The sequence below is a fragment of the Globicephala melas genome, chromosome 3 (assembly GCF_963455315.2).
Source record: "Globicephala melas chromosome 3, mGloMel1.2, whole genome shotgun sequence".
Lineage (NCBI taxonomy): Eukaryota > Metazoa > Chordata > Mammalia > Artiodactyla > Delphinidae > Globicephala > Globicephala melas.
In genome coordinates, this window is record NC_083316.1 from 145,015,664 (window position 1) to 145,027,081 (window position 11,418).

The window sequence follows — 11,418 nt, forward strand, 5'->3', positions numbered from 1 at the left end:
AGCCCTCACGCTCTCGGTGGCCGGCATGCCCGGGACGGAAGAGGCCAACTCATCCCCCCGCCTCAGCCAGACCTTCTTCCCTCTGTCAGAAGGCGACAAGAAGACGCTCAAGCGGAAGAAAGTAAATCAGTTCTTCAAGACGATGGTGAGCTCCCAGACAGTGCAAGGAAGGGGGGTGGGTGTGGGGAGGAGGAAGGGAAGTGGGGGAGGCGGAGAGAGGAGAAAATGGGGGCGTGTGTGTATATGCGCGTGTGCACGGTGTGGTCACCCTCAGGGAGGTATGGACAGGGCCCCCTAGGGTGGGGACGGTGGCCAGAAATGCCCAGAGTGCAGTTCTCCTCTTGGTCCCCAGGTGGCTGCCCTGAGCAGGTTGGACCCCAGCTGGGCTGCAGGAATGTGCCAGACGGGTGTGCAGGGCCCCTGGGACCTGAGAAACCATAGCTGTCCTTTGCTGCACCTGGGCAGCTAAAAGTGCTTTTTAATTCTTTTGGAAGAACTTTCCTATTCAACTTATATTACAGAATCCTACTATTTAAAAGTTTTGTTTCCAAGCCCTGACTTCTCAAGTCCCGTCTCCTATTGTTACTTGTCAGTCTTTGCTCAAGATGAAGGTACCACTGACCTTCACCACCTTGATCCTCAGGGTGCAATTAAAGCAGGACTCCGCTGCCGTAATAACTGCAAGTTCACCGTGAGCGTGCAGTGAGTCAGGCACCATGCTAAGCCCTTTCCAAACACGATCCCATTTGACCTTCCACTGTGAGGATTTTATCAGGCTCACAGAGTTAGGCAAGTGACTTGCCCAAGTTCACACGGTCCACGAAACAGCAAAGGCTGTGTTCTAACCACTGCGTGGCACAGCCTTTCTGGTCACATCAGTCAAAGTCACGGCAGCTCAGGCTCACTGGGTTAAGGGAGGGGTCAGCTCAGCAGCCCTTGTGAGTGGGACAGGAAGCCCTGCTTTGGTGCTCATGAGAACCCCATTTTGGGTTGTGTCTCCTTATCCTCTTCTCCCGCACAGCTGGCTAGCAAACCTGCCGAAGAAGGCAAGCAGACCTCCAACTTAATGTCCACCGACCTGTGAGATGCTGCTGACCAGGGCTGCACCTGGGGAGACAAGGATGGGAGTTTCCAGAAGAGGAGACACACAGCGGGACATTGATGCCTCTAAGAGTGGGGAGACCGTCCATTGGTTGCCTGCACTCAGACAGAGGGAGTGGGCTGATCTAGGCCCCAGAACTGTCAGTGGTGACAGACCCAGTGTCACCAGGGCCCGTGACCCAGGTGCTGGGTGACAATGCCCCACCTGGATTCTTAGCCACACGAGGATCCAGCAAGAATGCCTTCTCCCAGTACGCTCTGCCCAGCATCCTGGGCACACCTTTTCATAGCCCAGTTTCTTAGGTATAAGGAGGTATATTTTTGTATCATTTTCTAAGCTTAACAGAAAAGCTTTTTTTTTTCGGTACGCGGGCCTCTCACTGTCGTGGCCTCTCCCGTTGCGGAGCACAGGCTCCGGACACGCAGGCTCAGCGGCCATGGCTCACGGGCCCAGCCGCTCCGCAGCATGTGGGATCCCCCCGGACCGGGGCACGAACCCGTGTCCCCTGCATCGGCAGGCGGACTCTCAACCATTGCACCACCAGGGAAGCCCCCAGAAACGCTTTTAAATATTCTTTTATTTTATTTTTGGTTAACAGTTTTGTACTTTACATTTTTTAATACAACCCACCCATCTTTTTTCTAGCTGATCATCTCCAAAGTGTTGCTATTTCTTACTGACAATAAAAACGATTCCGTGACTCAAGCAAGCCTCATTGCATAATTCCATCAGCTGAATCCCTACGGCCCAGGACTGGACAGGTTGCTCCTGGGGCTGGTCGGGAGGACGGGCAGGCCCAGGGCCTCCAGTGATGTTAAGAAACCTGGCTGCAGCCCATCCCAGTGCAAAATCCGTCCACCTTGTTTGTGCCACCCCCAAGAATCTTCTCCGCGACTTCAGTTCGTTTAAATATTCGTTTATTTCATTTTGGGTTAACAGTTTCGTACTTTACATTATTTCCCAGATGAAGACACCGAGGCACAGAGGCGCTGTGTGAGCTAAGATCATACACGTGATACATGGAAAGGCTGGGATCAAACTGGCAGGAGCTGGACAGGAAACTTGGCTTTAACTCTGTGCTGCCTCTTGCACGCCTTCACGCATGGGCCGTCTGTCGCCTTTGTCCACCCCAGTCTCTTCCCGTAGCCACCACGGCCTCTCACCAAGCCCCAGCCCTGTTGCCCGGTCCAGCTTCCACTCTCTCCTCAACAGTCCAGTGGGTTCTGTTTCGGTGGTAGTTGGGGCTTTGGCTGCATCACGAGTGCTCTAAGGTGAGGTGACAGCACCCAGAGGCTCGGAATCTGGCTGAGTTCACTTTCCAAAGGGGCAAGGAAGTGCACGTGCGCAAAGGAGTGTCCCCAGGGAGCTGAAGAGCTGGACCCACCAGGGCATCTTCGTGGCTTCACGGCTGGCGCTGTGAGCGGTGGGTGACAGTTATTTATTTATTTATTTTAAAGATTTTTTTTTTCATGTGGACCATTTTTAAAGTCTTTTTATTGAATTTGTTACAATATTGCTTCTGTTTTATGTTTCGGGTTTTTTTTTTCTTTTGGCCGCAAAGCATGTGGGATCTTAGCTCCCCTACCAGGGATCGAACCCACACCCCCTGCATTGGAAGGCAAAGTCTTAACCTCTGGACTGCCAGGGAAGTCCCGTGGGTGAAGTTTAAATACTGCTTAGAGGAAGATCTTCGGAGCGGTGAGGCCCAGAATGAGAGACGTTTCAGGGTGTGATAACGAGGGTATCAGGAGAGGCAAGGACCAGCCCCAAAGCTAACTTTTCTCTTCATAGGATTTTGCGAGAGGTGGACTCTGGAAGAAAGAGTGGGTCAGGTGAGGAACAGAGGCGTTGGGGGTAAAGGAATCGTCCCCTGTGAAGGGGGTAGGGCAGCGAGGTTAGGGTGGGTTTCTCCTGCCCAGAAGGAGTCAGGACAGAGCACAGATAAGGCAAGAGTTGATGTTCACCAAACCCGCAGTGCAAGTACCATGCAAAAGACTTCCATAGCTATTTATAAAATATGAATGTCTTCTATTTACTGAGAGGTTTATAATAAATAACCCTTATAATAATCAGGGCTACTAACCCAAACTCTTATAATAATAAGCACAGTTAACCATATTGTTTTTCTTAGATTTAACTCTTAATGACTCCAATGAGAAAATTCTTAAGAGAGTTAGATGCAGTTATTTTTGACTGTTTATAAAACTGGGGGGAAAGGAAGTAGATTTTATGAAAAATATATCCCAACGGCAGACTCCCCAAATTCACACAGATCTTAAATGGAGTTTAAAACTAAACACAAATGACATATTTTGTGTTAAATGTTTAAATCAGTGAACACTTGGGAAAATATTAGGTTCTCATAAACAGTGGCTGCCTGAATCTTAGGGTTAAATGACCACATTTACAAATGAGTAGGTGTGGTTTCCAGGGATCTTAGGATTTGCCGTTAGGGCAGGTCACAGGAAGATCCACCCAGCTGCACCCTGGGTAATCATAGCGACCCTGACCATGAGACACAGAGGTAAGAGCAGGTGATCCCTGGGCCAGGCGTAGAAGCATCAACTCTTCTGATTTACAGGGACACATGGGGTGGTCACCACTGTGGCCCCAATTTCTACAGTGCAAACCACAGTAAAGAGGAGAGCTCACAGCCCATTCTCCTCCCTCACGAACGTGATGAGGACTGTCCAAAGCCCTGGAGAAAGCACCATCCCTGCCCTCAAGGTGCTGCGGGTCCCACAGTGAAGCAAAGTGTGCCAGGTACGGAGGGACCCAGCAGGGGAGGAAGGCTTCCCCGGCAGGATGGGAAGGTGAGTCGGAGTCGTCCAGGTGGAGAGGAGGAAAGGCAGGCACGTGCTGAGCAATTGTGAGAAGCTCACATGGCCACAACCGGAGGCGGGGCCTCAGAGAGGGGGTGGGGTGCGTGGGATGGGAGAGGTCAGACAGGTGTGTGCAGGGTCTTGAATGCCATGGTGGGCAACACACATGAGTACCTACTATGTGCCAGCCACTGCTCTTGGCAATTTGCACTTTAGTAACTGTTGAATCCTCACAACCACCCTCTGAAGCATAGACTATTATTTGTTCCAATTTACAATAAGGAAACAGGTCCAGAGAGGCACAGGCACTTGTCCTGGGTCACACAGCTTGGAAATGGCAGAGCAGGGACTTTATGCTTTGGGGTCCGAGGAGCAGGCTGTTGAGCAGCATGTTTCCAAGGGATAACATGGGGGACACAGCCTTTATCCCCAGATCACTTGCTCTCTAAGCTGCGTGTGCACTGGGGCTCCCTAAAAGCACTATGCCCAGCCCCACCTGGGCCTCACAGGTCAGAATCTCTGGGGCACAGGCCCGGGAGAGTGGTTTTGATCAGTTCTGTAGGTGGGTCCTATATATGAGACCTGCTGGGCAGGACCTTGAAATCCACACAGCTTTGCTTCCCATTTGCTAGATGAGGAAACTGAGGCCCAGAGGGGCCAACACAGCCCACCAAGTCCCAGAGTGAAAAAAGGAATAAGTGACCAAGCCCAGCTAGAGCGACTGCCTCTAACCAGTGTTCTTTACCCAGAGATGGGGGAAGGGGAGGGAGGGGGAGAGACAGAGAGGGAGGGGAACTCCTTGTGGAGCAGACTGTTTCTCTAGGTGCAGCACAAAGGCCACTGGTGGTATAGGAGGGATCTTCAGTGCACGTGGTCACAGCTTCACATAACATGGAATCCAGTTACATTAGCTTCCTATTGCTAGTGTCACAAATTATCACAAGCTTAGTGGCTTAAAACAACACAAACTTACCTACTACTGTTCTTGAGGTCAGAAGTCCTAAATTAGTCTTAGGGGTGAAAATCAAGATGACAGCATGGCTGGTTCCTTCTGGAGATTCCACTAGACCATTTCCTTGCCTCTTCCAACTTCTAAAGGTGGCAAGGCATTCAGCATTCCCTGGCTTGTGGCTACATCGCTCCAATCTCTGCCTCCATTTTTACCTCTCCCCCTCTGTTATTAAATCTCCCCTGTCTCCCTCTTAGAAGGACAATTCTGATTACACTGGGCCCACCTGGATTGTGCAGGATAATCACCCTATCTGGTCTTTACTTAATCACTTCTGCAAAGTCCCTTTTACCTTGGAAGATGACAAATTCACAGATTCTGGGGATCTGGAAGTGGACTTCTTGGGGAGGGGTCCTTATTCTGTCTGTCACACACAGGATGAGAAAAATCGCTCCCTTTTCAGTTCTCTTCAGTGCTTTTGCCTTCTCCAAGGAGAAGGTCCTTGGCCGGTGTGTTTCATCCCCTCTCTAACACCTGGCTGATCTCACGTCCTAGCACAGAGTGAGCAAGCTCAGGCCGGTGCTGCCTCAGTTTCCTCATCTGTAAAATGGTGATAATTACAGTACCTCCTAGAACTGCTGCGAGGACTGGATGAGATAACAAGGCAAGGATTCGGGCTGTGCCCAGCATGGTGTAAGCTCTAAGTAAATGCTCATTCTCCCTATTTTATTTATGGAAAATGATACTGGTACTGATGATCCATTCCCAGAAATCGTATGGAATTTATCTTTAAAATAAATTCATTAAGTAAAAAAAAAACAACAACAAAGGAAAAGAAATGTGAGAACCGATTAAAAAATTGTAAGTAAATCACAACTACAGGCACTGCACAAAGATGGCAAAAGGAGAAGGGGTGTGAGCCTCAACACTGTGTGACTCTGACAGTGTCCTGCACACACACGCCCAGAACTACTGCCGTGGAGAGACTCGATTAGCATTTTCTGAGTAAGTGAAGGAATGAGCTATTGCCAAGCATCGCTTCAGAGGCATTTCCTGCATCGTCTCATTCAGTTCTTGCAACAGTCCTTTGAGGGGGGTGACCCTGGTTAACCTCATTTTCCATATGAGCAAACAGAGGTTCAGAGATTAAACAACAGCAAGGCACTCCGAAAATATAACTGGAGGAGCCCAATTGGAATCCAGACCAGTCCAACTGTCCCCCTTGGCTGCCTTCTAAGGCATTTTGCCCCATTGCCAACCCAGTTCCCACTATTTCCATCACAGTGGCGTTAAGGTGTTTTTCTCCAGGGGGCATGTTTCCTCCTTGAAGCTGCTGCTGGTCCTGGGAACCTTTCTCTTTATTAAAGGGGCTCAGAAACCCTGGGCCACTGACCAGAGATGTCACCCAGTCTCTGCACTCTGCTCCCTGCCTTTAAAGAGTTGGCCACCAGAGAGCAGTGTTGGCCTATGTTTCTCCAGCCTCAAAATCACCCAGAAACCGGAGCAGCAGAGAGGGGACCCAGGATCAGTTCCAGCCTGGTTAAAGCCTGGGCCAGGCTCCTAGAAGCCCACACTTGGGGACAGAGAAGCCAGCCCCATGGCAAGCCTCCAGAGTACACTGAGACAGCGCTGCGGAACACTGCTACCCTGGCAGGACAGGAGGCCCAGATAACAGCTCATTGCCATTCGCAGAGAACCGATCTCTTGTCACCATTTTACAGATAAGGAAACCGTGGCACAGATAGTCTTAGGCTAGAAGCCAACTAGTCCCAGATGCCCCCATTCCCCATCCCAACCAATCCTCACCCTGTCAGGCTTCCAGAAACCTTGAAACTCAGGAGCTATTGTGTTTCATGTGTACTAAGGAACAGAGCCCGAGCAGCCAAGCCTACAAAAGGGGAATCCAGGGAAGGCAGGTAAGTGCACAAGCTCGGGGACGTGTAGCCTCAGCTGGTGGCCCTCTCCCCAGAGGCCTCTCCCCTTGCCCTCAGGCTCCCAGCCCCTGAGAAGCGCTCACATTCACGGAGCACGTGCTACGTACGTGCCTGGCTTAGTCCTCAGAGCAGCACTGGGAGGGAGTTGCCTCTCCCCATTTTACAGATGAGGAAACTGAGGCCCAGGACAGTTGATTGCTATCTGAGGTGTTACCTTACCAAGGAGCAGAGTCAGGACTGAGACCCGGAAGTTTGGCTCCAGAGCTTGAGCTTCCTGCTCCCTGCCCTGCCCTGTGATGCAGCAGCAGCCAGTTCAGACCCCACCTGCCTCCTCGGCCTCTGGTTGTTCATCCTCCTTGGCCTGTTTCTTCACACAGTCCTCCAGCCCATGAAAGTCAAAATCAGAGGTGATGGCCCCAGGGGGGTGGGGCCTGTGCACATTCACCCTTTCTGCAGGCCTTGAGCCCGTGTGGGCTCCTAGAGCCATATGGGCTCCAGTGCCTATGGCCGACTGCTGGGCACATGCTCCAGAAGAGTGGCAAAGCCTTCCCTCCTCCCCCGGCATTGCCCCCAACTGGTGAGATTGTCCCAAGGTGAGAGCAAAAACACTGTGTGGAGGAGGATAAATGCTGGGCCTCCTGCCCAAGCCTCCCTGTCAGTATCCGTCCTCTGGTACCCAGGCATTCAACAATCACCCTCTTCCTCATCAGCAGTGTCTGCCACATCCTGGGCTCTACACCTGATATATATCACATCATTTTTCATGCAAAATGCACACGAGACAGGTTCTATGTGCAGCTCCATTTAAGAGATAAGCAAACTGAGGCTTTGTGAGGCCGAGAAACAGAGCCAAGATCATGCAGCTACCAGACAGCAAAGGAAGGGCTTGAACCCAGCTCCACCCAGCCCCAGAGTGCATGTTTTTCATGTTCTATTGCCTTGTGCCAAACGTCTTAATCTGGGGCTCAGAATATATGGTCTTTTCTCATTCAAGAAGTGCTCCCTCTGGACTGCAACATGCAAACTGCTGCCCCGCATCTCTGGCTGGCTCAGGCCCCACCTGTCCAACCTTTTACTGTTTCCCCTGAAGCTGGGCAGACCATCCCTTCTCAGGCTTGGATTTCCACCTCTGGGAAATCTCAAAAAAGGCTAAAATAATTTCATCTCTAAAAGGACCCTAGTTTATAGAGACACTTGACTCTTTTCCTAGAGGCCCTGGGACGGCTCAGGGGGGCTTCCGGGATATAGCGCCCAAACCTCCCCTGGGGGTAGGACAGGCAGCTCCTGTTACACACCCCAAGGGCTGCAGCAGTGCTCCTGAAATCAGGAATGAATGAGGACTCTGGGGATGAGTTGGGTGCCCCTGGCCTGAAGGCTTGGCCCAGTTGCGAGGTGTGGGGAGGGCATGAGAGGCTGGGATCCCCGGCCACTGGACTCCTGGGCCAGAGCCTCTGTGTGGGCAAGGCCTCCTGACAGGCTGGACTCTCTCTGATCTGCAGGGGAAGGAACCGGGGCCCAGGTGCGATGGGAGGGTTAGGTGAGTATTTCTCAAAAACACCTCTAAGGAAGGAGACCCTGGCAATAGGCACAGGGCGGAACAAGGGGTCGGGAGACGGGGTCCAAACCCAGCCCAGCTGTGAACTTGTCACGTAACTCGGGGCCCCTCTGACCCTCACCTGCAGATGGTAGAGTCCAGCTGTATAGCTGGTGTCTGCACTAAGTATTCCTCCCTTTGTTCCTTCATTGTAAATCCCCACCTGCCATACCATCCCCCTGCCCACGTGCTGCTGCAAAAAACAATTAACTGGAAAGGTAGCAAACTCAGTGATGAACTGTACGTATCAAATGTATACTGACTCTTCTGTATAGTAAGTAAAATTTGAGGGTGTCTCTAACCACCATGTTAAATGACTGACATCGATTATATCATTGAATGCTCACAGCATCCACAGAATTCACAGCATTATTTCCATTCTCACCTGAAAAAACTGAGGCCAAGAAAAGTTAAATCACTCGTCAAGCTTGCACAGTTGTTCAGCGGCAAAGCTGGGATTTGAACCCAGATCCTCCTGATCTCAGGGCCTGTGTCTGCTGTATCTCTTCTACAGTGCCTCTTGCTGGCCTTTTATATTTAACCCCCAAAGAAAATCACATGTGTGCTTGCCTTTCTCTAATCATTTAAATCGGAAACTATAGAAAGCAACAACAAAATAACATCTAATTCTCTATCTTGAAATAATAATGGACAGTTTTATATTTACATAGTTCACATACATGTGTAAATATGTATTTTTACCAAAAAAATCATGCTATTTTGCAGCCTGTTTTTTCATATATTTTTAGAACATAATATTTTTTCATATCACTAAATATTCTACAATCTAATTTTCATAGCTGCATAATATTTCATCGTTTGAATGATACTAATTTTTTTTTTTAAAACCAGTCCCCTATGGTTGGACATTGGGGTGAGTTACAGTTTGTTACAGCTATATATAATGCTATGGTGGATACCCCTGTAGCTAATTCTTGCTCTGTTTAATTCTGCAGGATAAATGATCAGAACTGACATTGGCAGGTTCACCGTCAGGCTTTGGATCTGTACTGGTGAGCTCCAGCGTGACTGTCCTTTGAAAAGTCAGGGCCCTGCCCTCAGCAAGTCAGGCCTGGTAGAAAAACTCTAAACGAAAGTGCAGCCTCTGTCACTTTGCTCTTCGGAAAGGAAGTGCAAAGGGTGCTGACCCCAAGCCTCACCTGGGCAATCATGCCCTTTCTGAGCCACCTTTCATTCGCTGGTTCTATGGTGAGGACAGGAGGCTCCTCAGGGCCTGGGAGGACACCTCCCACCGAGGTGCCCAAACCCATCCTCTGGGCACCCAGACGCTGTTAATGAGATCCATTTGATGGCATCTAGGTTTTCCACGTGTACCTGATGTGGAGGAGGAGACACAAACAGGGAAGGATTCCTGGGAAGCACCTCCTCCAGCTGGGACAGGAAGCAGCCTCCTTCTTCGGCCTTGAAGACACATGAGGTCCAGAGGAGGTGAGAGGAAGTTGAATGGGGAGAAAGAAGGAAGTAGAGGCAGGAGGGCCAGAGGGAGGTGGTGACCGGAGAGGCTGGCTCAAACTTTTCTCCGATCTGCTGATCCCAAAGAGAGGTCTCCAGCTGCTCTAAAACCTGCTCAGGGGCAGCTGCCTGCCCTCTGAGAAAGGGGACCCACCCGCTCCGCAAGCTGAGGGCCTGCCCTGGGATGGAGGGGCGGCTGGGATAAGTCATCTCCAAGCCCACAGATGGAGAACGGAGCCCAGGGAGGGGACAGACTGGCCACAGGCAGAGAGAAGCCCAACTGGGGTGGGGCACCTGCTTCTGGAGCCTGGGGCAGAGATGGGGTGAGGGGAATGGGCTGTGGTGGGCTCTGCTCCTGGCCTCAGCTCCTGGGTCCCTGGGGGACTCTGCAGGCTGAAACATGAAGGGACTGTGATCAGATAAGGAACCAGAGCCTGCTTTGTCTCTGCAGCCAGAAAGAAACCTGGAGAGTACAAGTTCTCTCATTTTCCCCTGGAGTCCCATTCACATCCTCTTCCTTTTGTTGTTATTTTTAGGAGCTCCACTGCCCCTTCGGGAGAATCCACAGGCCTTTCTCTGCCTGCCTGCAGTGTGTGTGTGTGTGTGTGTGTGTGTGTGTGTGTGTGTGTGTGTGTGTGTGTGTGTGTGTGTGTGTGTGTGTGTGTGTGTGTGTGTGTGTGTTGTGTGTAAGAAGATTGCCTATAACTGCCTGTCCTTTTGAAACTGACCAGAGGTGCTTCTGATTCTCCAGGACCAGCTTCTCTCCTGCAAACTCCAGAAGATGTGTCTTCACTTCAAAAGACCCCACAATGTGGCTTCTCATAAAGTGTCCCCTCCAATCTGGGTGAGGTGTCAGGGTAAGAAGGAAGAGGGAGACAGAGGGGCTGGGGAAGAGACACAGAGATGACGTGAGACAGAGAGAGAGAGACCAATAGTGAAAGGAAGAGGGAGAGAAGCAGAGGTAGTGAGGACGTGAGTGAGAGGAGACAGAGGCAGAAAGATCTGGAATCAAGCTCAGGGAGAGACAGAGAGACTGTAAGAAGGGAGACGCAAACAGCTCAGTGCATAGAGAGAAGGAAGGAGACCAAGAGTGAGATGCAGAGAGGATGGGAGGAGAGAGAAGGAGAGTGAGAGGGTAGAAAACTCAGAAGGAGAGAAAGGGGAAAGGCAAGCTGAGACAGAATGAAGGAGGAACCGGGGAACGTGCTGAGGAGAAAGAGGGGAGACAGTGAGGAGGGAGGAAAGGCAAAGCAGAGGAGGAGAAGACAGGCGCCCTTGTCCTTGTTAACATCCGCGAGGAAGCTGGCCGAGCGTGTCCTTATGGGCCCTGCCGTGGCCATGGCCAGCAGGGAAGTGCCCCTCTGGTGACATGGGTGGCAGTCGAAGGAGGGAGGGGCAGGTCTGCAGCAGGTGGCCGCCCCTGGGTGGGGCCGCCAGCGGAGCCCTGGGGTATAAGTGGGAGGCCCAGCCGGCTGAGCACCTGTCAGGGCCAGCTCCCCTGCGCAGGTGCCAGGCAGGTGGCTCCGGCCGAGCCCAGCCCCAGC

The 11,418-nt window shown here is 51.3% G+C and overlaps 1 protein-coding gene across 1 annotated transcript in view; it reads left to right on the plus strand.

The window, feature by feature from the left end:
- DOCK2 (dedicator of cytokinesis 2) overlaps nucleotides 1-1,783 on the plus strand; it is a 407,888-nt gene extending 406,105 nt beyond the window's left edge. Inside the window, exons 51-52 of the mRNA XM_030829968.3 lie at nucleotides 3-145; nucleotides 1,022-1,783. Coding sequence (XP_030685828.1) covers nucleotides 3-145; nucleotides 1,022-1,084 — 206 coding nt within the window. The 3' untranslated portion in view covers nucleotides 1,085-1,783. The remainder of the gene's footprint in view (nucleotides 1-2; nucleotides 146-1,021) is intronic.
- The last annotated feature ends 9,635 nt before the right edge of the window (nucleotides 1,784-11,418 follow it).